Source organism: Bemisia tabaci, chromosome 6 (genome assembly GCF_918797505.1).
Source record: "Bemisia tabaci chromosome 6, PGI_BMITA_v3".
In the NCBI taxonomy this organism is placed as follows: Eukaryota; Metazoa; Arthropoda; class Insecta; order Hemiptera; family Aleyrodidae; genus Bemisia; species Bemisia tabaci.
The window spans coordinates 51,332,431-51,360,401 of record NC_092798.1 but is presented as its reverse complement, the minus strand read 5'-3'; the positions used below and the strand labels follow the sequence as shown (position 1 = coordinate 51,360,401).

Here is a 27,971-nt window from a genome sequence, read left to right as displayed (position 1 = left end):
AATCACAAATTTCCCATGAAATTTCCGTTTTATCACACGAATTTTGGCAACGTCCGAGGGCTTATAAGACGTTCTCTCGCAAGACAGAGTTCGGTCTGACGGGATTTGAGTATCGACCTCAAACATTTTTTCTGCCGATTAATTTTTCCGGCTACCGATGAGAGATATATTCTCCAGCTAAACCCGCTCTCCCTCGATCAGGGTGTCTACAGGTCCGGAAAACCCGGAGATTACGGCTTTTTTTAGAGTGGCTCGGAAGCACTCATAATGCGTGGTTTTTAAAGACAGCCTGGAAAGTATGCAATCTCTTGCGCATCAATTATTCACCTTCAATTTTCCGCATAAGGATGGAAACCTACCGAGAAGCTCGAATAGTTGTCTATTCTAAGAGAGCTTTATCTCACATAGGTAATAAGCTTCAATAAAGAATATGCAGGTGTCTTAAATTTTATGATTTTCATCTTGAAAATTGAGTACGAGAATATCTTTGGTTTCTGAACCGAACAATTATTGGAGAACATATCGACGGTTTAAGTCGGAAATCACATAACTCGATTTTTGGCGGTTTTGAGTACCACACCACGTGTACCATGTTTTTTCACTAATAATAATATGAATAATAATAAAAAAAAAGGCAGCCAAACGCTATTAGCATATTTCCTTACATTTGTCGCTTTAAAGAAGAAGAAAGAAAAGAAAACACTCACTTTTTAAATGAAAATTCTAGAGGGATCACCCTATGAAAGAGCGCAAAAAACCTTCTGGACCACAGAGGTGGCGTGAGAATTTACTTGAAGATACTTTTTATAAAGAGAAATAGAAAAGTTTTAATAGAAATAAAAAGTTTTTTTAAGAAATTTTGTATAAGAATTACTGGAAATGGCTCTGTTGAACAAGAAGTATAACGACGGTGAAACTACCAGATCACGTATCTCGGTTTGCGACGTTGTGGACTTCCAGTCGTACGTTCTTTTTTAAATGGGAAACTACTCAACGTCAATTCTTGGTATCTTCCGTGTTTTTTCTACATTGCAAACGAGGTATGTGGTCTGGTAGTTTCGCCATCAATAAGTTGAATGCGCTTGTAGCGAGCACTGATTTGACGAGGAACGCTAGCGCGCCTTCATTTTCTGTGTATGCAATACGCACATCCACTGAGCAGGTATAGTTGCATCACGGCGCGGCGCTGCTACTGTTATTGTATCGCGCACAATGGAGTTAGAGGCGTCTAGCCTAAACGCACCTCTCCTTTCGAATGAAACGCGTTAATCCTTTCGTTCTCATTAGAGTATCGTCTGTATCGTTATTATACATCTCTACACTACTTTTATATTTCATAACGGCTTACATCATCATTCTTCTGATACAAAGGGAGGCAGTAAGAAATTAATCATTCCTAACTCACGTATCCACGAAGGCACCTATATTCACATATAGAGACACTAATGAATCAAATCGTGATTTCCTGGACGAAAGAACGTAAATCCATTCCAACGTTGCAAAATTCACTTAAACAATTCAATTTTTTACAAGAGCAAAACTAAGAAATGTTTTCCAAAAATTTGTCTGCCCTATAGTAGCAACGAGTGTTTAAAAAAACCTTTGAAATGCTATTAAATTTCAAAAAAAGAATTCTTAAAAAAATGTTAAAATTCTCTTATGTCGGGAATTTGTCATTTTTTAAAGTAAAATTTACGGACGGTAAAATTTGCGTAAAAAAGTGTTCAAAAAACTCTTAATATATCAACTGTACTGTTTCGACGCTAAAAACGTTTGAAATAAATGCTAATAAACTACAGGGATATTTTATGATTTTTTGTTTAACACTTTTTGCCCTAAATTTTGCTTCTTGTAAATTTTACTTTATATAATAATATCCAAAAGAGGTTTCCTAGTACCTACGAAAATTTATCAGTTTCTTAAGAGTTTTTGAGGAATGTGTTTAAAGGTCATCGCAAACAGGGTGATTTTCTCAGGAGATCAGGAGAAAAATCAGTGACATTTTCAATTAGAAATGCCCGAGATTTCCCGGGCAAAAATGCAATTTGCGAGGGAAAATTAGGCAACATTAAAATGTAGTTGCGTTCTTTCGTGAGGGAACGAAGTGTCTCTATAATGAGCAAGAAACAGTGATTCCTCACTTCAAAATGTGGCCCAAGGAAGAATGACGAGTGATGAGCTCATCAAACTCTGTGTTCATGATGTCTGAGACACGAGAAAAAGGAAATAACTGCACTTCGATGTTTCATTGACGCTCTCCGTTTCTCCCAGAGATAAATGGGTCAAAGGTAAAGTTCATTATTACGAGCGGAGATAATGACATTCAATTTTGTCGAATGTTTCAGTGATGATGCACGATTTTCTCGAGCACAAAGAAATAAGTGTGCTCAGTCTCCGATTTAGGTTAATTTTTCCGGGGTAATTTTAATGAATTTTACACGTAGCGAAGTAACGCGTTCGTATAATTTCCAGTGTCCGCTCGGGTTTTATTTAAAACAAATAAAAAATATCATCATTTTTAAATCATTTAAAAAATACACGAGTGAAACGTATCAACTCGATAAATTTTAGTCTGAGGTGATGTGGAGAGTGGTGTTTCTGTTTCGGTGAACTGCCTTCTCAGCTGCATAGTCCACTAGTCTATTCACGTGGACGTACACTGAAGAAATTCTTTCTTGAGATATTATTTTGACTTAAGGGGTCGTTTCTTATCGACAAAAGTTGTTTTCTCTAGTTAAACCCGTGCGGATTTGACTTAAAGTCAGTTTTTTTTTGTTGAAGAAACGTTGCTTTGCTATCGTTTTTTGTTTACCTTAAACTTAAAAGCAACAAAGCGACGCTTCCTAAACTAAAGAAAAAAACTGATTTTAAGTTCAACTCGCACGAATTGAACTCAAAACACCAATCAAAATAATATCTCAAGAAAAAAATTTTTAGTGTACAGTTTGAGGAAAACCCCTTCAAAGGAGTTTCGCAAAAGTGCTGTTTTGAATCGGCAAGTTAAGTGGGTGGGGATGGGGAGATAACGAAAACTACGGAAATTTTGGAGTACTTGAAATTCATTCTTTCCTTTGAATTTGAAACTTTAAAGATACCTGAGCGACAGTATGGTTTAATTCTCTGTAACCAAGCCCAAACCAAAATATGCGAAAGCACAAAGTTGCGAGTCAGTTAAATTATTTTTGGTGGTTAAAGTATCTGTGAACAGTTGCTCCCTGACGATTTCGGAATGGAGAAGCTTAACTACTATGTTTTGTGTTTTCTGCTGCTGACAAGTTATTCCGCGTCCGATGTGCAGAAAGATGGTAAGCAGTTATGCTTTTTATGGGGCTTTTTAAGTAACCGAAGTCTGTTGGCAGTTTGATGGTTTGGAGGATCTCTACCCTAACAGATTCCTGTGGCGGGTAGGCGTCGCAGAGCGCCCTAGCGCGCCGTAAAAGCGACTCATACATGCATACATACATGTTTGATAGCAATCCAGACGCCTTCAAATAACATGAATTGGAAAAAACAAATACCTCGATGTGCGAGGCTGTGCAATATCCATTTGCTGTTGCCACGCTTCATTATAATAAAGCTGACTCAAATATTACTGTCACATATTTTTTACGATAGATATGCTCGTCCCATCGTTCCCGCCATTTACCCACGTGACCAAGAGCTCTCATAATTTCATTAAATACATTTTTCTTCTTCAGCATTGCAGTATGAGCAAAAATATTGAGGCGCTGGAATCAAGGAACGTAATTACTTTCATAATTTCGACCATGACTATTATTTTTAACCTTCAACTTGACAGTTTCAAGTAGACTAACTACTTCCTTGATATACCATCTCCTCACTCTTGAATTTTCCGATGATTGAATGATACTACATCAAATCAATACGATTGCATTGTCGTCGCGCGATTTGCTATGAAGAGATGTGCATGCAGCTTAATTTATTTTCTGCACGCTTGATTGCAAATCGATGGTGAAGCTGGAGAGCTCTAGTAACGTGGTTTGTGACATTGCAAACTTCCTGTAAAATTCAATTCTATTTATGAAATAACGACTCTTTGTCTGTTCGATAGGATGAAGGTTTTTTTTTTACTACCTCTCGAAAACGACACTTGAATCATTCCCCTTGAAACCAACTCTTAAGCCACTAATACTCGTATTTTCACGATGATGTTCCGTATCTAAAATTGTTATTTAAGTTTATTTTTAGAGGAGGCAGACTTTTTTTGGATGACGAATTTCAGCAATATAAAAAGGCACGAATCAACCCCGAGAGAACACAATTTTCAAACCGGGGGGGGGGGGGGGGGGGGCACCGCCCTCTTCAAAAAAGACTGATCGGTAGTGGGTTCAGTTTCCCGTGGAATTTCATTGACGTGAGAGTTACATTGAATTTCATGGAGGTTCGGTATTAGGAGTTGAGGGTCGTATTCTGCCGTGCTAAGGGAAAACGCCGTATGAGCCATCAGGCGTTGCCAAATTTCTCCTGAGAAATCACTAATTTTGAGGAAAATTTTTGAATATTTTTCTATCAATTTCTCAGATGATTTCTTCGTAATATGATCCAAAGTGTCTGAAAATTTCAAGAAAACATATCGACGGTGAAACTACCAAACCACGTATCTCGGTTTGCGACGTCGCAGACTTCCTGTCATACTTTATTTTTTAAATGAAAAGCTACTCAACGTCCAGTCTTGAAAATTTCTGTGATTTTTCTTCTTTGTGCGTAGAAAATTCCGTGAAAATTTCAAGGAATGATATTGATTTGGTCTACTTCAAAAAAATAAAATGTGAGCGTAGATTTTTAAACACCGCAAACGAGATACGTGGTTTGGTAGTTTCACCGTCGATATTCATAAGTTTCCTATAAATTAACATTTTATTCAAGGAAATTCGGCAACTCTCGGATGATCATACGGCGTTCTTCCTTAGCACGGCAATTCATGGTCGTTCCTTAAGCTGTTCCTTTACATAGGGGGCCTCATGGTTTTCATTGTGCTTGAAGGAGAATCAAGGAAGCCCTCAAAATAGCATTATAAAAAGGATTAGTCCACGAGAGATTCCATATCTAGTCCATTATGTTCCCTATTGGTCCTTATCAACCATCCGTTTAAACCAATAGGATTAATCCATTTTCCCTTTGTCTGTAAATTTTAATAATCAGCCAACAAGAGCGCACAAAACATCCTGGAAACGGATAAAATTATATTTTGAAATTTTGAAAACAAAAATATCTTGAGTCGAGCTCTAAAGTCGCTTCTCGAATTCTCGGTATTTTATGATGTGCACACGCAGGGTCGTATTCGTAGTCATTCTTTGAACAGCTTCTTGCCTTTGGTGGCCCTTTATGATCGAAATTATAATTAAGGGAGGGGAATGAACCTCAAAAAATCCCCATTAAAAGGGAAATTTTTGCAAACATCGAGAAAAATCCAGCAGTATAATTTAGGACATGGATCCTTGCAAGGGATTGCACTGCAAAAAGTATGAAATACGAAACAGAAAATGCCATAATGTTGACAAACTTTACGGTAGGTGTCTGGTGCCAACCTAGACCTTAAAATTCACGAAACTTGCAACATATTTTTTCTCGTATTTTGTACTTTTGGCGGGAGAAAATCATTGTAATCACTGGCGAGGATCCATTTCCAAAATTATACCGCAAAATTTCCCGCAGAGTTCTGATCCTATTAAAAAAGTTTAAAGAAACTTTGCGTCTCGGGAGAAGTCCCATTCTGCCGTGCTAAGGAAAAATGCCGTATGAGCCTTAGGCATTGCCAAATTTCTTCTGGCCAATCACTAATTTTCAGGAAAATTTTTGAATATTTTTCTGTCGATTTCTCAGATAATTTTCTTTGTAATTTGATCAAAAAAGTCTAAAAATTTCAAGAAAAAATGGACCGCGTTTAACTGAAAGGAACCAAGCCACATCAGCTATTGCCAATGTTAACTAGGTAATTTAATTTTTCACGCGAAAACGTTTGTGCGGATCCCTTTGAAAATGTCGAGGAATTTGCTTCGTACTATGGAGAAAATTCAATGAAATTTGCACGAAAATCCGCGTGACTGTTTTCATGTAAAAAATTAAATTAGCCGATTAAATGTGGCAATAGCTGATGTGGCTTGGTTCCTTTCTGTTAAACGTGGTCCAAATATTCATAAATTTCCTCTTAAATAAACATTTTATCGGAGGAAATTTGGCAACTCTCGAATGTTCATACGGCGTTCTTCCTTAACACGGGAGCATTCTATCCCTGGATCTGGCTCGAGCGTTTATCGAGCGATCTCGGTGGATAGATTTCAAAATGGCGTGGCGTGCTTTGCGATCTATCGATATCTCCCCATATGAAGCTGTGGTAAATAATCGATTGTTAAGGTGTTCGCTGCGAACACCCTGTTTATCGATACTTTTACATAGGTTTAAATGACCGATCAATCGATATATCGCAAAGCACGCCACGCCACTGATCTCGATGTATTGTATGTTGTGGGTGATTAGTTTTGATTTGGTCGGGCAGGGAAAGCGGAAACAGCGGCGGAGGCGGAGGCGCGACTCAATCGGCTGAGCGAGGAAGTTCGGGCCGTCCTGGAGCACTACAAGGACCCGGATCCCGTGGGACTCCCCAATGACCCCGTCCCGGACCCGATGCCGATCCCGGACATAAAACACTCCTTCTCGCTCCACACCATGACCCTCCGCAACATCACTGTCCACGGCCTCTCCAAGTTCCGCATCGACAACGCCTTCTCCGATCTCGTCGATATGCAGGTAAATCACACGTGGGTCCCAGTGGCGTAGACACACTGGAAAAAAAAAAATCTTGGTGTATTTACGAAGAAAAAGGTACAATTACCAAAAATTCAGGGTTCTATTTGATCTCGGTTTTTTCTTAGTAAAATTACCCTTTATGGAATGGTAATTTTACCGAGAAATCTCGGTAAAATCATTGAACTTTCTCGGTAATTTTACTGGACCTTGGTAAAAACGCCCATATTTTTTATCGACTGTGGTAGAATTACCGAGATAAAATGGCAAAGTTACCGGGAATTGATTACCAATAAAAGTTGTATTATTACCTGAAAAAAAAACAGTAAAAATACCGGTTTTTAAGTAAGCTTATCAGTCTTTCTTGGTAAAATTACCAGTAATTGGTAAAAAAAAAGTGAGATGATAAAGGTACCAACGGACCTTGGTAAAAACGCCGAGAATTTTTTTGCAGTGCAAGGGGAGCCCCCTAGAAAAGCCTGTGTGGATCATAAAGTTCGAAAAGTCTAGAAATCACTAAATCGAAAGAACTTTTTGAGAACTAAATTCTGAGAAAATGGAACGATAATCAGCGTCCGTGATTTAAGTGCTAAACGAAATATAGACGCAAAAATTAAATGAATTATTCCTACTTTGAGGGTTACGGAAAGAAGGCCGACGCAAGCTTTTACTTATATACGAGCCACCATTGAATCTCACAGTCTCACACCTTAAGAAGTCCTCCATATCATCAGTAATACATCGTTTAATTTCTAACTACAGAGTTTCCACTTTGAACCATGAACATTTTCAGTTGACTACCTGCGTTTTTTTTAAAGGATAATTCTCAGTGTGAGTGTATGTCTTCCCTAAAAATTAGAATTTTCGTTCAAAATACACAGAGCTGTTCCTCTTATGCGCAATATTCTGAAGTGGCTCCTCTGTCGACTCTCAAAAGCACTTGATATCCATTGCCTATCTCCGATTGAGCACGTGCATTTTTATAGTGCGTTGACTGCATTCGCTCTATGACGAAGTTACTTGAACTAATTTCTCATAATTATCGATTTCATAGCGGTTTGCGTTTGCATGCGTTGTTTAGAACCGTCTGTCGTATTTCGTTTCTGAAATAATGTTTGGCATCAGTTCTTACACAAGGCTTGTTTTATAAAATTTTCACTGTGAGGAAAATATTTAACGATCATTTCGAGCAATAACATGCGATTTTTAGGTTCCTCTCTCATTCGAAAAACATTTAAGTGAAGAGATACCGAGCGCTAAATGGAGCGCGTTCAGCAGAAAAGAGCCAAGCAACATCAGCTATTGTCAAATTTGATTGGGCGATTAAATTTTTAACATGAAAACGGTTGTGCGGAATTTTGTGCAAATTTTAGTGAGTTTTCTACATAGCACGAAGCAAATTCTTTATGATTTTCAAAGGACTCCGCACAAACGTTCTCTTGTAAAAAATTAAAATTGTCCAGTTAAGTTTGGCAATAGCTGATGCGGCTTGGTTCCTTTCTGCTAAACGCGGTTCATTTGCATGGAAGAATGTCCTTGGCAAAAACCGAATTACACATACCTAGATGTGCGGAGTCGCAGATTTCTTATCAAAATATTTTCGAGATGAACAGAATCAGCCTAACTACATCAGACGATCAGATAATTCAGACCATTAGATAATTTTCAGACATCAGATAATTTTCCAATTTTCCGTATTTTTTATTTTTTAAACAGAAAATTAAGCAACACTGAATGAGTAAAAAATTAAATTGCAATAGCTGATGTGGCTTGGTTCTTTTCTGCAGAACGCCATCCAAATTCAGTCGAACATCATAAAGTGCAAAACCACTTGGTTCAATACACAAAAAACGAATAACCACATCGATGATCACTCAATGATCTGAGCGTGATGGGAGTAAAATAAAATGGAAATTATTTTATAATAATACTTTTTACACATTATGAAAAATGTTTTTTTTTACAGCTTCAATCAAATATGTCAATAGTTGAAGATGTCAATTCAGCTTAATATTTATTTCACTTCTTTTCACTTAAAATATGTTGATTTTTTTCATTTACGCAAGATTTATGGTAGACTTTCTAAAGCCTCTTTAAAACATTATACCTATGTTAGTTTCAAAAAATAGGCAAGAAGTTAAAATTATCCATAGTATGCGAACATTGCACCAAGCATCGTGTAACTAACTCCTGCTGCACTTCAGTTCCCGGGTGTGTACGATCACTTGCATACTCTATATATTGCAGGCGTTTTGAGGCGTCGTTTAAAACACAAGCTTGATGCTCTTGGATATGGTGCATACACTTCGGCCATTGAGGATAAAGTGTCGGTTGCAACGAGAGAAAAATAGTTATGATTTAGACTGATTTAGTCTTAAGCGGCAAAATTGATAAGATGGAAAGCCGCTTAAGTCCGTAAGTCGACATTTCTCTCGGTCCCTAGACAGTTCAACTTAGCGAGATTGTGATTACGCGTACAGTGGAAATCGGATATTACGACATCGGTTATAACAACATATCGGTCATAACGACGTGCGATTTGGTCGTACCCGTGATTGACTTCCCATTGACTCAGTGTATTTTTGCATCGGTTATAACGACAATCGGATGTAACGACCAAATTAGGCCGGTCCCTAGAGGGTCGTTGTATCCGATTTCCACCCTGGTAAAAAATGGCGATAAGAGCTGTGTTTCAAAATACCATAGGAATTCTTATATCCGGCTAAAGAAGGCTACAGAAAATCTTATAGCTGGCTGTAGAATGCGGAGAAAATCATACGGCCGGGCTATACGGAGCGATAAAAAATTATGCAGCCGGGCTATAGTTCCTATCGCCGGGCTTCACACTTTATCGCCTGGCTGTTGCTTTTTCGCCATCGATTATAAAAGGCTATAAGAAATTGTGTAGAAATTCGTAGGTTTTGGAAATCATTAAGTTTGATACGGAACCTTAATATTTACAAAACACACGTTATATTTTCCTTTAAAACATATTTTTTTTTCATCAATTAAAATGAGAATAATCCATACAGGATGTGCAAACATTTCAAAATCATGAGTTGAAAAACGCTGACTCCGCGAGATTAAATATTAGAGCCTAACACAAAGCGGAGCGGCGACGCACTGGCGCCTACAAACCTAACAGGGATACTTCACGCATTGCGCAACGCGTGAAGTATCCCTGTTAGGTTTGTAGGCGCCGATGCGCGTTTCGCGCTGGCTGCCCGCCTGCCACGGCGCTTGAAGCAACTATTTCACACCAGATGTATTACACAGTATCATACGAAACTGAAGGCGCTCTAATATATTAGTAATGGCAGGCATCCATCAAAAGTACGGAGCTTTCCTCGCAAAATAAATCAAGATACTACGACCCAAAAAGAGAGCAGTGTTCCAAAAACTCACTAAGTCCTAGCATCCGTAATTAGTAACGTTTAGCATACACTTAATCGCCTGGCTGTTGCTTAGTCGCTATCGGTTATAAAAGGCTTTAAGAAATTGTGTAGCCGGCTATAGAAGCTATTGGAAATCTTACAGTGGCTATAGAAGCTATTGGAAATCTTACAGCCGTCTGTAGGTCTATGGTATTTTAGAACACAGATTCTACTGCCAATTTTTACCAGGGCACCGTATCTTAAAATTTTCAGTCCATCATAAAATACAATTTTTTTTTTAAAATTTTAACATTCAAGTACGTCGTCATTTGGTTTCTTAGAAGAAACTTGTATCAGAATACTTTAATTAGTACCTTGTCCAGTAGTCCATTTCCTGCGACCAATTCAAAATAACCATTTGTTTTTATTTTCACCAGGTATCAATGGGCGTGAAAATGGACAACCTCATGGTTTTCGGGAACCACACGATATCGACATGGCTATCATCCTCCTCGGGTGATTTCAACGTCACGCTAGTCGGGATCTACATCGAGGCGATTGCCATGTTGGAGGTTGCCCGTGGCGGGTACTTGGAGGCGACCGACATCAAGATGGATATCGTTTTCCAGGACATCGAGATGGACTTCCAGAACCTCGGGCTCATGGGCTCATTCTTCCAGGGCATGATCAACACGGTTGGCACCTTCATCTTCGACAGCATCAAACCCTACATCCTCTCGCAGATCAACCTTCAGGTGAGGAGTAAAAAATTAAATCATGGCCGAATAGTTAAAATAGCAGCATGATAGAACAGTGCTGGGTACTATATTTTCGAGCGGGAAGCAAGCCTGAAATAAAATCAAAGATTAAATTTTGAAGCAAAATTGAGGTGCATTGAAAATTTCATAGCCCCCCCCCCTCCGCATTTTGACTGCTGCTACCCCCCTGATTTTTGCGGCACAAAATTATGGCATTCTTTTTATCCAGTAATTCGAAAGTATGGGGCAGCAGTTTCTACAGCCCCTGAATTTTGAGAAGCGTTTCCCCCTTATAATTTTGCAGCACACAATTTTAATTGCGGCAAGGTAGAACAAAATTATGATATAATTTTTTTCTTGAAAAGTCGGGAGGTGTAGAAATGGAGTCCTGCTGAAAGACCGCTACCGATTTATCAGTGAGACCCCGGCAAGACATTTTCAATGCACTTCCCTGAGCTGTATTCAGTATGCGCCCACCCTTCAGTTTTGCACCGGAACGTGATAAAGTTTTATCTTTTTTTTTTTTTTTCTTTTCAATCCAGAATTCTAATTTTTAATTTTTCTGGACTTTGTTTTCTCCAATGAACAGTCTGCACCCAGCATTATTTTACCCTCCTGTTCATTCAGATAAGTTAAGGATACATCTGACTATATACCAACAAAAGCTTAGTTAGATTTAAGCTGGATCATGGAAAGCTTTCAAAGATGAGGCTCTCTGAGCCGAAAATGACGGCAAAATGAGCTACAACGAATTTGAATGGTTGTCTTGGTGTCACACGATTCTTTTCTAATGCCTCTATCCTGCGCCTTGATGTGCTTATGGAAAAGTACTTGTTCATCTGGATACCACTATTCGAACTCCTGGGAGCCTGTGTTGCCTATATTGTCAATTGAAGGCGATTCTGCCTGCTAGAAAGCGCTTGTGTTCGTTGCAAACACCCTCATTATCGATCCTTTTCCATAGGTTCAAATGACAAATCAATCAATAAATCGCAAAGCATGCCACGCCGCTGATAAAAGCGTCCAAATACACACCGTATTACTCCTTGCACGGAGAAAAAAACTTGGTGCATGGGATTCGAAGTTGGGGTAATATGGATCTCAGAAATTTTCGGATCACGCATCCGAAAACTTGCGGTTCAACCGCTGAAGTTCGGGTCAGACATAGACAAAGAGTCTACTTCCATTAAAGATGTCATTGTAGCAAATCTTAAAATGGAGGAGAAGAGGAAGAAGTGAATAAACAAAGAGATAAAATAGGGAGAATGGAAAGAGGATGGTATAGAAGGAGAAAAGGAAAAGAAGTTGGGGAAGAGAGATAAAAAGGTCTCTTTATTTGTATCTCCTTTTTCTCCTCCTTCTTCTTCCCTTTTTCTTCTTCCTCTTCCTTCTCTTTTCATCTTCCCTTTTCACATTCGTCGTCTCCTTCTCCCAATTTCCAATGCGCCCCCATCTAAAATTGGACGTATTTCTGTTAAACGGAACCAAATCGAGTTCCTTTTGAGGATTTTAGAATCCCGGATAGCGCGATCTGTCAAACGGAACTAAGCGCTATGGAAAAGCATTGCGAGTATAGGACGAAACGAGAATCGCGTTCCGCAACACCTGCCAATCCAAGCCCCCCTCTCCCTTCCTCCCCCGATGGCGCTTAGTTCCGTTTGATAGAAATACGTCCAATTTGTCCAGGATCCGAGACTGCCAACTGTAGGGTCAACTTTCACTTCTCAGCTTTTTCCTACACTCCTATGTTTATCTGGACGTATTTCTACCAAACAGACCTGTGTGGAGGTGAGAAATATGGGGTGTGCTCGTTAGTTCTCTTTGCGTAAGAGTGAATGAGAATAATAAAGCGCCATTGACGTCAGCGGCAATGATCGAGTTGGGACACGACGCGGTGATCGTCGTCGGGGCGCTTTAACTCATGAGCCCTGTCCACAACGCTCTCTTGCCATACCCGCGGCTCATGAATCCCGGATTCAATTGGCACATAGGTCTGTTTGATAGAATGTAAAATCCCGCTTTTCCAATTCTTCAAAAGGAATCACGCCCTCTTTTACATTGTTTTTTATGCAGCTTCGACGAGCACACCCCATATTTCTCGCCTGCACATAGTTCTGTTTGATAGAAATACGTCCACTTCTCAGCTTTTTCCTGAACTCCTATGTTTATCCCTTCCAGGCGGGCATCAACAAGAACCTCCGCGACATCCCTCAGACGTTCCCGAACTCGATCCCGCCGCTGGACCTGGCCGTGGCCGAGGGTCGCAAATACGTGCGCGGGAAAGGCTTCGACCCTTACAAGATCGCCGACTACCATTACTCCTCGCACCTCCTCACCCTGGACATCACTCACACGTGGCTCTACGGTCTGGCGTCCTTCTACCGGGTCGGCAACATCACCGCCCAGATGGAGAAGAACGCCCTCGACATCGTCGTCCACGTCGGGACACAGAAGCTGGAGGGCACGTGCCAATGGGAGGCCTCGACTTTGATGAGCTTCTTGTCCAAGAACGGGATGACGAGCTTCTCCATCGACTATTTTCACGTCTACGCGAGGATCAACCAGACTTTGGACACGAGGAATCATCCCATGTTAACGGACTTACAGGTGAGTTCCTCGTTGTCAGTCCTATGGGTCACTTTAGAGTCCCTTTATTCAGAGAGTCAAGGCAATGTGAATCCATTTCTGATTGGTTACCGTATTTTAGGCCTCCCCAGTGTCACAACGGGAATGAAGATTACATTTTCACCAATTGCAAAGAATATAATCTGGAATGGACCGAGGAATCACGGGTTCGACAAGGAACAAACAGAATGAGAGAAGGAGCGGAGAAAGGAATCTGAGAATTGGCCGATCAAAGATTACGAAAAACGTTCAATTTGTGTAATCTTTATTCCCGTTTGTGACTCCATGAGGGGGTGTTGTCTTAACTCGCAGTATAAATGGACTCTAGGTCACTTCTGCTGGTCACAAAATCGTGTATTGATGCTTGATTCTTGTAGATCAGCTAAAAGTAACGAGACATATCCAAACAGCAACTTTCTACGTTCAATATTAACCGATGTATCGTGATTTGAAAAATTCTGTTTATGACGTCATTCACCGCGGTAGTGACACCCTCGGTTCCTTCCACCTTGCTTTCATCCGAGCTGCACGTGTAACCAGAGCAAATGTGTGTTTCCCTGACGAATGAAAGCAAAGGTGAAAGAAACCAAGAGTGTCTCTACCGCCGTGGATGACGTCGTAAACCGAATTTTTTAAAGCGCGATAGCTCCATTAACATAAAGAGTTGCTATTTGGAGAGATATTATTTTTAGCTAATCCAATGAAAGATTCAAACACCAAAACACGATTCTGTGACAAGCGCAACTAACCTATTTTCAAGTTGCCCAATTTTCTCTCGTGATTTATTTTTTTTAAACAGATAACTAAGGTATTTAACGCCTGCAGACTTTTTGTAAATCTACCCTCGAAGTCGATTACGAAAAATATACTCATAAAATTGTAAGTTTCAGCTGTGCTTAGTTTCCTGTTTAGAAATATATAATATCAGAAAAAAGAAGAGATACTCTCGTTTGGTCAGAACGCTTCCTGTTAAATCCGTCAAAATGAATAATAAAAAAAAAAATAGTTTGAAACAGAAAAAGTCTACGACCTAAAGAATTTTTTTTATGATCTTCACAAAAATTTATTTTACTTGAGAACGTTTGTTTGAATTAAAGAGAAGTTTTCTCCTCAATTCAAAGGAAAGTAATGTAGGAAGCTATGAGAAATTTAAGCTACTTTCGATTTGAATAAAACATTTAAATCGAACGAAATTCTCTCCCTAGCAAATTATCCTCCAATATGACAAATTTACTTTTGAATTATCCGATCTGTAATTGAACTTGGAGCATTATTAACTGACAAAGAGAAAAATGTGCTTTGAGTTTTATCCTCACTGCTGAGCGAAATGAAATTCTGCTTCAATTTTACAAGGCAGGCAAAATGAACTACAACGAATTTGAATGGTGATCCTGGTGTCATGCGATTCTATTCTAATGCCTCTATCTTGCGCCTTGATGTGCTTATGGTAAAGTACTTGTTCATCCGGATACCACTATTCGAACTCCTGGGAGCCTGTGTTGCCTATATTGTCAATTGAAGGCGATTCTGCCTGCTAGAAAGCGCTTGTGTGAGAGGATTTCTGTACAATGTTTCAACAACATTCGTATCATTGCTCCCTGTTTCTGCTTGTGTAACATTAATTACACGTGTTTCTAAAAAACACGTCCGTAGAAACATGTATCCGCAGCCATGAGTCATAAAAACCCATTAATTGCATGTCTCAGACCACGTCTGATAGCTACTAGTGGCGTGGCGTGCTTTGCGATATAGCGATTGATTTGCCATTTAAACCTTTGGTAAAGAATTGATTATTAAGGTGTTCGTTGCGGACACCCTCTTTATCGATCCTTTTCCATAGGTTTAATGGACAGATCAATAGATGTAGCAAAGCATGTCACGCCGCTGATAAAAGTGTCCAAATACACACCGTATTGCTCTTTGGATTTGGTAAAAAACGAATAGTACAGAAGACAAAGCATGCATTTAAGCAATCTAATTCATGTTCCTTCACAAAAATTGTACGTGAAAAAAAAATTCGCGCGATGAAAATTGCTAAAATTAACTCTTAACCAATGAAATATTTAATGTTTCTTGACGCGTAAATTCAAACCTCCCGCTCATGAAAAAACAAAAGTTTTTTTTTCTTTTTTTTCTGTTGTTTAATGGCTTTGTGACTAAGCACCTGCAGCCAACTTTAGACTAGTAAAAACAAAAGTTTACGTGAGTTAAATCGTGCTCTAACCGTTACCGTAAAAAGCCTCGGCGACCTGAATCTCGGTGCTTCGGCTCAGTTGTTGCCCATTGTCAACACTTTGAAAAAAACAAAGCGCGGAGAGAGCACCGTCCGTCTAAGAAACGTGCCAAAACCGTTAGGGTGCGCGATTTGATCCAAATATAGATATGTCTCCTTGTGAAGGGAGAATTCGAATAGACCGTAACCAATGTAAATTGAAACGTTAACGTCTGAGTTAGAAGTTTGTTTCTGTAATTTTCGCTAGGCGATTCGTGTGCTACGTGAAATTCTGATTCAAAATCATGCATCGGAATGCTTTAACTCGTACCTTGTCCTCTGGTCCACTATCATCGATTACCGTTTAGTTAAACTTATTCGACTAATTTTAAGTAGTACCAATCAAGTTTACGTTTGGTTAGCTCCTTAATCCCCCAACTTCTCATCCAAGCGTTTCCGATACAGAGCCTTGACACTAGGGTGCTGCAAACTTTCGATGTTGTATCTTACCTCACGCTCTTGCATCCCCTGTCCCTGCTGTTGTTCAGGCACTGGCTCTACATCCTTAGTTCCTTTAACGGGAAACGCTATATCTGCTCGGAGGAAATGATGGTCACTGCCGCAGGAGAGTCCCCTGCACACTCTAACTTGCTGCAATTTCAGCTTAGTAGAGTGCTTAACAATCACATAATCGATGATGGATTTCAATCCTAAAGCGGCGTAGGGGACGCCCAGTGAGAGGTTGGCGACAGGGGGTGTTAAGTGAGATGAGGGAGTGTCAACTCCCTGATAACCTGTGGGAAGACCGAGCTTTGTGGCGATTAGGTGTCGCAAAGCGCCAAAGAGCGCTATAACAGCGACTCGTATGTATGTAGCTCCTTAATGCAGGATGATCAAGAAGTCCACACCACCAGCACCAGGCATGCGTCCTGTATCTTTTGAATAAAATGAGATAGGGGCATGAGATGAGAGGCTTGAAGGACAAAGGGCATGAGTGCCGTTTTTGAAGAAATTGAGATATTATTGATTTCAAGTAAAATGCATATTCTGTGAAAAATTCGCTTCCAAATTCCAATTTTTAAGCATCAAAAAGTCGGTTTGAACTTTCTCTCCGCCATGAGAATCCTTGTAAATTTGAAACTTCAAACACGTATTTCTCGAAATGACAAAATCTGCACTTGTGCGCGCCTTGTCCTTCAAGCCCCTCAAATGTAGTGAGTGCTCCTCACTGGAAAAAAAGTTGCTTGGATCTAGAGTCCAGACTCTTAATAACATTGACAAGGAAAAATACTTTTGATTCAATCCGATTTTTCCTTGAATCGAAGAGCCGAGCCTCTTGATTTATGCGGATTTACTTTTGATTCAAGCAAAAAGTCCGATTGAATCGAGCGTATTTTTTCCTGTCAATGTTTTTAAGAGTCTAGACTCTAGATCCAAGCGACTTTTTTTCCAGTGCTTGGTGAAAAGAAAACGACTTCTTGGACCCTTCAAAATTTAAGGGGGATCTCCTTGAGAAGGGGCAAGGACCCTAAGGTTTACAGGGGTGGTGCGGGAGTTTTGAATCACCCTGTATAACCCAAATTCTGTTACAGCTCAAACTGGGGAACATCCAGCTGCGAATGGAGGGAACGGGAACGCTGGACTATGTTCTGGAGTTGCTGGTGAACGTGCTGCCCAACGTTTTGCGGTATCAGATCATGGACGCCGTGGAGATCCCATTGAAGAGGCGGATTCAGGAGATCCTCAATTCCATTGACGTTTCCAAGTTGATCGAGGAGAATATGAATAATCTGGTGGCGTCCAAGAGGAACAGGACGGATGTCCAGTCCGTCACCTCGAAGCCTTTCGACGAGGAGGGTCTGGTCATACACGGCAAAGCTTTGAACGAAGATATGAACCAGAATGTGAGCATTATTGCTAGGTGATGCAGGCGTCGGTAAATTATGACCGTATCTACAATCTTGATAACGACCACCGGTAAAAATGTGTGAATTTTAAAAAGAAAACTTTTGATAAGACTAAGTTCAAGTGTTGTGGTTATACTCACGAGTCGTTCAGACAGAGGCACTGGCGGATCCAGCATATTAGCAACATTGTCTTTTCTCCATTTAAATCCAAGGAAATATATCGATTCTTGAAGGAGCCAAGGACTACGACAAAAATCGATCATTTAAGATAGGTTTACATGGAGGAAATCCGGTGTTGCCAAATTGCTCGATCCGCCTCTGCAGAGGAAGTGATTTAGCCAACGTATTTTAAAATTCAGTGAAAAATAAAATTCTCATTTTAGCTGGCAAACGTGTTAAATATAATATATCTTTCAGGGAAAGCCGTGCTCGAATAAGATTTTTCCCTCTTTGGCAAGAATTTCAGTTTTATACTGGTTTTAACGCACGTTGACTAAATCACCGACACTTACAAAGTCTGTTTAATTGTATGTTTTAAGGAACATTTGTTGGATATTTTTTTAGAGAAAAATTTATAATACGTCAAATTTGAGTATAAAAAACTTTGGAGGACCTATAAAAAGGTGACGCACAGTTTTTTGACCTCAAAATGTTGATAACATGTTAAAAGACTCTGTATTGCTAGATTAAGTCGCACATTCGTTCAGAGAAATTTCATTTGGTTATTACCTAAGTTGTTTAATTCCTCATGCCTTAATTGCATTTCATTGCTTTTTAATTTATTTTGTTTATTTTTACGTCTAAATGATTTTTTTTACAAGGTGATAATTAGCGGAATAAATCAAATTACGATCAGTATTACAGGAAAAAATAGTTTCATTACAAAGTCTGGAAATTTCTCCTTACCCTTTAAATTTGACGTAATTTGTAACACTTACTATGAGTTGATTCGGCCTCAAAGCTGTGCTCAACTTTTTGGTCACTGCTTACACACTTGCAGTAGCATCATCTGGAACAGCAAAATAGATTCATCCACATGAGATCAGAGCACCTTCATCGGGAGAGTAAATACACTGGGCCCCATGGAGGGCTCACGACCCAAAAATGACGGCGCTTTGTTTTAGTTTTTTGAGGACGGGTGGGGTGGGGGATCATTGCCAATTTTTAACGGTTATCACCAACCACACTTGCTGACAGCCTTACTTATATCTATGATAACGAGCATATCCCTTATTTCCCACCTGTCTCTGGTTCCGTTTAGCAGAGAAACGTCCTATTGACAGGCCTGGACTAAGGGCGTGTGCAGGGCGTGCGGCGCACACGGGCGCCAGCCTTTGGGGGGCGCCACGAAAGAAGAAGAGAGGGGAAAAAAGGGGGGAAAAGGGAAAAAAAGGGAAGAAAGGACAAGGGGAAAAAAGGAAAAGGAAACAAGGTTGGGCAGTGAAAGCAAGGAAGAAGGGGGGAATGGGAAGGAAAAAGGAGGCAAGAAAAGTGGAAAGAGAGTCCGCGAGAAAGGGGGGGGGGCATAAAACCCATAGACAAAATATAAAGAGAATTGCCGTCTAAAGGTAAATTTTCAGTGACAAAAACTCCACCTGGTCCATAGACGGTCAGGCGCCCCTTGACCCTAAATTTGCGGCTATACAGAAATACAAGAGTAGGCATGTACTAAGGGGGCGCCATAAATCCATCGAACAGGAGCCGACATAGCATTTTAGGCCACGTCCGCCATCTTGGATTTGAGAATTTTCAAAAATCGACTAAATAGTCGAGTTTCCCGTCGAAAAGTACCTCTGATCCCGCGGTTCACAAAGCTCTAACGAACAGAAACGGAGGCCAGAACCGGGGCTCATTTTAGGCCACATCCAACATTTTGGAGTTGAGAATTTTAAAAAATTGACTAAAAATTCGAGTTTTCCGTTGAAAAATACCGTGTGATACCGCGTTTCACAAGACTCGAACAAACAGAAACCGAGATAGCATTTTAGCCCACGTCCGCCATCTTGAATTTGAGAATTTTAAAAAATGGACTAAAAATTCGAGTCTCCCGTCGAAAAATACCTCCTGACACCGAATTTCAGAAAAATCCATCGAACAGGGGCCAAGATAGCATTTTAAGCCATTTCGGATTTTCGAATTTTGAATTTTGACAGATTTTGATTTAAAACGCGTGATGCCCAAAATCGAAGCTCAGATTCGGATTCCTCGTAAAAAATCGATGCGATTTCATGTACCATACCCTGACACCAAATTTCAGGAGAATCCATCAAACAGGAGCCGAGATGGCATTTTAAGCCACTTCAGTCATTTCGGATTTTTGAAGTTGAAAAATTTTCTTTAAAACGCGTGTTACCCAAAATCGAAGCTCAGATTCGGATTCCTCGTAAAAAATCGATGCGATTTAATGTATCATACCCTGACACCGAATTTCAGAAAAATCTATCGAACAGGGGCCGAGATGGAATTTTAAGCCACTTCAGTCATTTCGGATTTTTGAAGTTGAAACATTTTACTTAAAACGCGTGATACCCAAAATCGAAGTTCAGATTCGGATTCCTCGTAAAAAATCGATGCGATTTCATGTATCATACCCTGACACCGAATTTCAGGAAAATCCATCGAACAGGAGCCGAGATGGCATTTTAAGCCACGTCAGTCATTTCAGATTTTCGAATTTGGAAAATTTGACTTAAAACGCGTGATACCCAAAATCGAAGTTCAGATTCGGATTCCTCGTTAAAAATTGATACAATTTCATGTATCATACCCGAGCATAGCGTGAAGGAAAGAGACGTAACGTAGACATACTGATTCGAGCATATGAGTCCAACGTGGCAACATGGGTAGTGTTCAGTAGGTCAGCGTAGGAGGAAGAAAAAGAATTTATCGTGAGAAATTCCTCGGGACGAAACCGGACGCTTGCTTAGCGCCGGCCGGCGCCTCCCCGTTCGGTTGCATCTCGGGCGACCGGCGCGGGCGCAGCGCGGCGGCGTACTTCAAAGAGGCAGTATGACAGAATCTATACGCGTCGTTAAACCTTTTTCCTTCACGCTATTTTAACATATGATATATGAAATCTCATCAATTTTTCACGAGAAATCCGAATCTGAGCTTAGATTTTGGATATTACGCGTTTTAATCTATTTAAAATCGTAGGAGAAATTACAGAATTGTCCTTGAAAATTGATCATACATAAGTGTTTTTTTACGTCATTAAACCTCTTTCCTTCACGCTATTCTAACATATGATGCATAAAATCTCATCAATTTTTCACGAGGAATCCGAATCTGAGCTTAGATTTTGGATATTACGCGTTTTAATCTATTTAAAATCGTAGGAGAAATTACAGAATTGTCCTTGAAAATTGATCACACATTAGTGATTTTTTACCCCGTTTTTCTTCTACGTTCACGTAATGAAATTAGATCAACAGTTGACTCATCGACTAGTCTGGCCTAACCCGCCAGAATCGGTCTAAAGGGCGAACGATTTTATCAGATAAGATGTGCGGTCCTAGTTTCCGGGCAATTGCGGTTTGACGGATGCTGCGATGAGGAGAAACGGAAGATATGCGAAACTCGGGCGGATATTAAGTGAGAAACCAGGTAGGGGAAAGGCTTTCTTCCCGAAAATTTAGTGCTCGGGCCAACTTACATGGTCACTGGAGCATTGTATAGCAGCTTGTGGGAAACTATTTTTTGCAGCAACAACCAATTGGATCGCATTTTGCAAAAAGGAACTAAGAGCATTTCAATGTTGCTGGGATTGTGCAACTTAGGTACATTTTTTGCAGAAAGTAAACTTTGCGACGGTAATTTTCGTCTTGAATTCATAGTTTATTGGGAGGAGAGGTGAAACTAGTTTGGATGATCGTTCATGTTTGCAAGGTTAGCGACATTGGAATGCTCTTGGCTATTGATGACTAGTATTGCTAAGTTACATCGATCAAGGTCATTAAATCCGCAGGCATTAGCACAAATAGTTTTATCAATGCAATGAATGAAAATTAAGAGCCCACGGTGTCATCTCATGAAGAACTAAAAATCAGAAAACTCGTTAAATACCGTTCGATTGGGGCTGGATAACCTTTCACACACGGCACCACACCACTTTCGCTCCTGCGACTCGGTGACGCAATCGAGCGGTAAAGATGGGACGGGACGATAGGAAGATCGGCAAGGTTATCAGGCTGTGCAATAAATTGTGTACAATTTACATGGGCTGAATGGGGAAAATTGCTGATTTTCAGCACTATCTGACAACTACGAAGAACGGAAAATACCGATCCGAGGACCGAGGCAGGCGTGGCGAGTTTCTGATGAGATGCGGTGCATGTAAAATATAGGATGCATTCTGTGTCAGACGCGCTTGCAAATGGACGTATTTCTGCCAAACGGAACTATGTGCATTATGACGTGAGCCCTGTTGCGCATACGTTCTTATAGGTCTCAGGACTCAAGCCTTAATGGACATGGTTCTGTTTGGCAGAAATACGTCCAAATGGAGTCGCGGCGTAAAGCAAAACCGTTCCGAAAATTGTTTCTTTTTTTGTCAAGTCGAGGAGCAGTCGCGGCGGGAATACGGAATGAGCTCGGTAAGATCTCGTTTTCCTCTTTTGAGCGTCTGACATGACCATGCTTGATACCCCCTTCCGAACCGATAATCAGACCGACCCTCTCGCTGCACATTTGGAATAAGATGCACCCTTGAGGTAAATGTACCAGTGATTGGCGTGTTAAGGAACTTTGCTAACTTATAATTATTATATGGATTGCATTTTGCGAAAAGGGGCCAAGAGCATCCCAATGACGCTAAAATTGTGTAACTTTTTCACCTTGCAAATATAAACTGATCATCTTAACAAGTTTTATTTTTATTCCTAATCAACTATGAATTCATGACGAACATTACCTTCGTAAATTAAATCGTTTGCATGGTTTCATTAATTTTTTGCAAAGAATTGAAGTGCGCAATCCTAGCAACATTATAATGCTCTTGGCTCCTTTTGACAAAGTGCAATCCATTTTGAATGAGATGCACTTCTGAGGTAAATATACTGGTGATTGGCATGTTAAGGGAGTTTGCTAACTTGCAATTCTTATATTTCTTAAAATACTTATATCCTATGATTGAAACCTTTGATGCTATTGAAACTGTACTTATATGTCGCAGGCAATCAGCAATCGCCGGCAATTTGCAAGCTCCGTACTTATCAATTCGTCAAATTGCAATTAAGTGACATCGATGTAGTAAAGGTTTCTTTAGCAAAGAGATGCAAGGCACGACCTCAGCTTGGAACGCCTTCAAATCCAGCGATACTCTTAGCTTTGCCGCGGAGTTAGTTTAGTTGCTTAACCAAACCAAACCCAACGCAGATTATTATTATTACATTTCACGAACTCGCGAGTGTGCTAGCTGGTACCATGCATTCAAGAAGAAGGGGATGACGTATGTTTGAATTCAAAGCATAGTAATCACTACTTCCTATCTCGTTTTTACTTTTTTCACTTTAAATTTTTTTTAATTTGTTGATACAACACGAATATATTGCAATTTGCCGGCGATTGCTCATTGCCTGCGACACATTCATTCCCCAATTCATTTTTTTTTTTTTTTTTTTTTTTTTTTTTTTTTCTTTTTTTCAAATGAACGTGTCCGTACTTGGACCGTGTTTATCAAAAAGATATCAAACCACATCAGCTATTGTCAAAATTTAACTAGGCAATTTAATTTTTTACACGAGAACTGTTGTGCGGATTCCTTTGAAAATTCTATAGAATTCGCTTCACACTATGCAGAAAATTCAAGGAAAGCGAAAAAAATCCCGACAACCATTCAAAAAATTAAATTACCCAAATAAATTTGGAAATAGCTGATAACGCTTGAATTCTTTTTGCTTATCGCAGTCCTTTTTTACAAAATTTGTAGAAAATTCAATCTGCTTCCGTGATTGGCGGTCTCGATTTCCGACGTTGACGTTTTCGAAATTTGATTCGGTGAGGCAAAAGGAGGTTTAGAGGTCAAAGCTATTTTTTGCCCAATGATAATTGGATTTCATTTTACAATTACAAAATACAAAACCTAGCTCTTCTGTAAGAACACTTATATGAGAAGGGAAACTGATGGTACATACGTTACCTTTAAACTGAGCCAGAGATAGTAGTCCTTAATCGCAAAATTTGGTCTAATTGATGGGCAACTTGTGGAGCGAAAAATAAAATAAAATTAGCTTGATGATGACTGAAGCATGTCGAGGCGAGCGCTTTGTTAGACAAGTGTTTGCTAACTAGGTTGGGATTGTTAAACCAATTGCTTAGCCCTTTGGTATCAGTCATCATTCAGCGAATCTGTAGTAGTCAGCACTACAGTAATTAGTTAGTTAATTTATTACGATGATCAGCAACAAGGCTATATATCGACGGTGAAACTACCAAACCACGTATCTCGGTTTGCGACGTCGCAGACTTCCTGTCATACTTTATTTTTTAAATAGAAAACTACTCAACGTCAATTCGTGAAAACTTCCGTGATTTTTCCTCTTTGTGCGGAGAAAAATCTGTGAAAATTGTAAGGAATGATATTGATTTGATCTCCTTCAAAAAAATAAAATGTGAGTGGAGATTTTTAAACACCGCAAACGAGATACGTGGTCTGATAGTTCCACCGTCGATATGTCAAAGACCAGGAATTTTTCTTTAATTTTCAAATTTACTTTCTTAACGAGCTATAAAATTTTGGTAATTACTTTTAAGATAGCAGTGTGGGATCCGTGAAATATATATTGCCTTCGGTGATAAAATATGAGCTCGTATACCGCCAAAAAATAAAATACTATAATTTGAAACTCGCGTAATCGAGACACGTGTCTCTGCGTTTCATCATCGATACACTTTAAGTCTCAGGAGATTATTGATCGAGGCATTTAGTCGGAAAATGAGATTCCGGAGAACAATTACAGGAACCGCGGAATCTGGAAAGAATTTTCCCGCGGCCCTCTTAGCCGAAGAACAAATTGCACGCGGCGAAGGTGCTGTGGCTGAAAATAGAAATATTGAAATATCCCCGCCCGAACGCAGGAGCAAACTGAGTTTTAATAGTTTTCGGGCGGGCGCTGAGAGTGTCGGCAGTGTACGTATATCGTATTTCCTTATCGAATTTCCACCCCAATAGACCCAAGCTCGTGCTAATAGGATAAAGAAATCTTTAGCGCCGTACATTCTGTATTCCCTGCCTTGATTTGCTCTTAGCGATCGCTCAGGAACACTACCGAGCTTACGAAGAACGCCCTATGAGCGCCACAATGCTGCCAAATTGCCCACAATAAAATGTTCATCTTTTGAAGAAAATACGCAGATGTGACCGTTCAGTGGCATAGCGACCGGGGTCTGGTAACCCTCCCTCCATGACTGAAAAACATTTTCGGAAAAAGTCGTTCCCCGTGATTTTCAGGGATTTTTTCCATCTGGACCCTCCTCCCCCATGACGAATTCACGGAAAAAATGGATTGCTGATTTAACACTGAAATCGTTAGAAAATGCCTCCGACATGTTTCGACATGTACATTTTATAATATTGAAAAGATACTTTAACCATGGGAGTGGTTGAAGTAGCATGTCTTATTGTGAAATCTACATTTAAACATGCCGGCCACTTTTTTTAACTGCAAAATCGTTAAATCAGCAATATCATTTTCTCCGTGTTCCAGGTTCACTATATGTGGCCATTCATTGAAAGAGGATCTAAGTGCAAGAGGACAAAATTTTCAGTGGGAAACTTTCTCTGAAGTGGGGTCGAGAAATCGGATTTTGAGTTTGCGACGGAATTCGCCGTTTAACGTTCCAAAAAACAAGTTGCCAGCAGTTGAATCCATTTTTATACAAACTGAGAGTGAAAAGTTGTATGCAAGCAAGTTGTGTGTGAGTTGTTGCATTCGAAAATTTTGCGTGCTGTACGTGGCAGATAACATTATTCAATATCCTTTTTTCAACTATGTCTTTTAAACTGGAGACTTCAAATCCGTGACATCTCTGATCATTTTTTGAAAAAAAAAAACAATCTGTGCACACCGAGGAAACTCTCCCACGGCGTTTGTAGGAACGTCTTTCATGGGATTTCTTTCCAGATAACCGGGATTCCCATTTTTCCCATCGGACTCTCATTGCGACGGCCAGAATTCCGGTTGTTTCAAAAAGAAATTCGATGAAGAATTTATAAACAGAATCATGTTTATTCATGCATTCAAAGTAACGCGGTTTCATTAAACTACAATTATAACTTAAAATTATAGCTATTTGTGACGGAATGATGTGCATGTTGCCTGTTCACTGATTGAAGGGATTCCTCTTATTGATACGTATTGAGATAAAATTTAAATAAGTTGAATTTCTCGTATTGCAAACTATCCATCATTATCGCATATCTTTTCTCATGGATCGTTTATAATCGGCATTTATTTACCGAACGATATAACAATATTGCAATGTTATGGAGGGGGAGGGGATTGCAATTTTATTCCAACAAAGTGCAGAATTATTTGAATGATCAGGTTGCACTTGTGCTACTTGGGTGGGTCATTCTCTATGATCTGGTATCAATAACTCGATTTCGAGTTTTTGTTGATTTAGGCTCTTTTTTCTGAGGGCGAAAACACAATTCGTCACCTTCTCAGCGAAGCATTACAAACGCCATGCGACGTTTCAAAATTATCACCGAAGAAATTGTTGGTTGAATTTGTTTGAAAATGTTATTGAATTTTAACGACAGCACAAAGGAATTCAGTGAAATGTTTGGACAGCTTCGTTGAAAAATTTCTCTGTAAACAAATAAAATGACGGAAGAAATCTTGAAACGTCGCATGGCGCTTATGATACTTTGACCGGAAGGTGACCAATTTGTCTTGAAATTTTAAGAAATACAACATCATATAACGATAAAATTAATGAAATGGAGATACTCTAATATCCTCTGAAAATTCTTATTTTATTAGAAGAAATTTGGCATCAACCAAATTTTCGTAGGGTGGTTTCCCTCTGCACGGCAAAATAGGGGCGGCGCAGGAGGCGTGAGGGATGCGGGAAAATTACGCTTCTCCGTTTCACCTAAATTGTTGAATTGACGTAATGGCAAGTAGGTGTCTGTTAAGATGCTTATCGAGGCGCACGCAATGAACATTCTTCTGTGAAAACGCACTCGGGACGAACAATGCCGGAGTTTGGAGGGTCAGGCCGTGTTTACAAGTTCCATTTATGATTTGAATGGATGGTTCTTGATTCGCCCCGCGGGGCTGGCTTCCGTTGGCGGACACCGCTGCGAGATATGTGATTGGTCTTCGCTTGTTGAAAGCTCTGTTTGAGGGATTATGACCCGCGGAAGGAGCTCTTGTTATTCTACCGTTCTGAGGAAAAACGCCGTATGAGCCTTCGAATGTTGCCAAATTTCCTCCGATAAAAATGCTTATTTTTAATGGAAGTTATTCATATTTTTCTTTGACATTTTCTGGATCTTTGGGCGAAATTGCGAACAAAATTCACTATAAAATTGGAAGACGAATATTCATAAACTTGCCGAGAAATTCGTGCTTTATCAAAGGAAAATTTAGCAGCGTCTGAAGCCTCATACGGCGTTGTTCCTTAGCATGGCGGTATTGTAGGGAAGTTTTCGGTGAGGTAGGTCTTGGTCAGTCTTCCGATCCTCGGCCCGATGATTTGTGTTTGCATCATCATGCATATGTGAGAATATTAAGTTGTGTGGGGTAAGTTTAAGCTCTTCAGAGTCGTAATAGAAAATCGCTCTCTTGAACGACTCAGTGAATATGGGTGAGAGGGAATGAATTATAGAATACTGCTTCAGAACCCAGTTTTCCTATTTTCAACCATGGCGAATTCCTGTGGAGAAAATGCACGATGAAATTCGTCGTCCCTCAGACAAAAGAACGCAACTGCGTTTTAAAGTTGCTACATTTTCATTCACAATTAGTATTCTCACCGTCAAAAATAAAAAAATGTTACTTAAATTCATTCGTAATCTTCCACTTACGTTAATTCATAACTTTCCAATCTACTAACCCTCCATTTCTGTAACTAGAAAATTTTCAATTTCTGATTCACAAAAGTGTCTTCCTCCAAATTTCATGATGATACGATCAAATGTATGAAGACTAGTTTCAAGGATGATCATCCTTATGCATTATTACTGGAAATTTTCAATTTCTGTTTCACAAAAGTGTCTTCCTCCAAACTCATGATGATACAATCAAATGTATAAAGACTAGTTTTATGGACGATCATCCTTATTGCATATTAATACTATGGGGCCCGTGGCTGCTACGCG

General features: G+C 39.8%; 1 protein-coding gene across 4 annotated transcripts; it reads left to right on the top strand.

Moving 5' to 3' along the window:
• Positions 1–2,310: 2,310 nt before the first annotated feature.
• On the top strand, positions 2,311–18,499 carry LOC109042037 (uncharacterized). Of its 4 annotated transcripts, none has more exons than XM_019058592.2 (6): positions 2,311–2,418; positions 3,092–3,305; positions 6,518–6,768; positions 10,577–10,894; positions 13,076–13,504; positions 17,327–18,499. In XM_019058592.2, the coding sequence occupies exons 2-6, from the start codon at positions 3,230–3,232 to the stop codon at positions 17,657–17,659; spliced, it is 1,407 nt and encodes a 468-aa protein (XP_018914137.2). In that variant the 5' UTR covers positions 2,311–2,418; positions 3,092–3,229; the 3' UTR covers positions 17,660–18,499. The 4 variants fall into 4 exon arrangements, with proteins under 4 accessions (XP_018914137.2, XP_018914135.2, XP_018914138.2 ...); XM_019058590.2 differs by having other exon boundaries at positions 2,312–2,418; positions 2,938–3,305; XM_019058593.2 differs by lacking the exon at positions 2,311–2,418 and adding an exon at positions 2,447–2,577.
• Positions 18,500–27,971: the final 9,472 nt, after the last annotated feature.

What these genes read in the sequence shown, in the direction of transcription:
- LOC109042037 (XM_019058592.2), top strand. Translation starts at nt 3,230, where the DNA reads ATGGAGAAGCTTAACTACTATGTTTTGTGTTTTCTGCTGCTGACAAGT. An exon ending in CCGATCTCGTCGATATGCAG is followed by an intron (nt 6,769 to 10,576) that starts GTAAATCACACG and finishes TATTTTCACCAG; the next exon opens with GTATCAATGGGCGTGAAAAT. An exon ending in CCATGTTAACGGACTTACAG is followed by an intron (nt 13,505 to 17,326) that starts GTGAGTTCCTCG and finishes ATTCTGTTACAG; the next exon opens with CTCAAACTGGGGAACATCCA.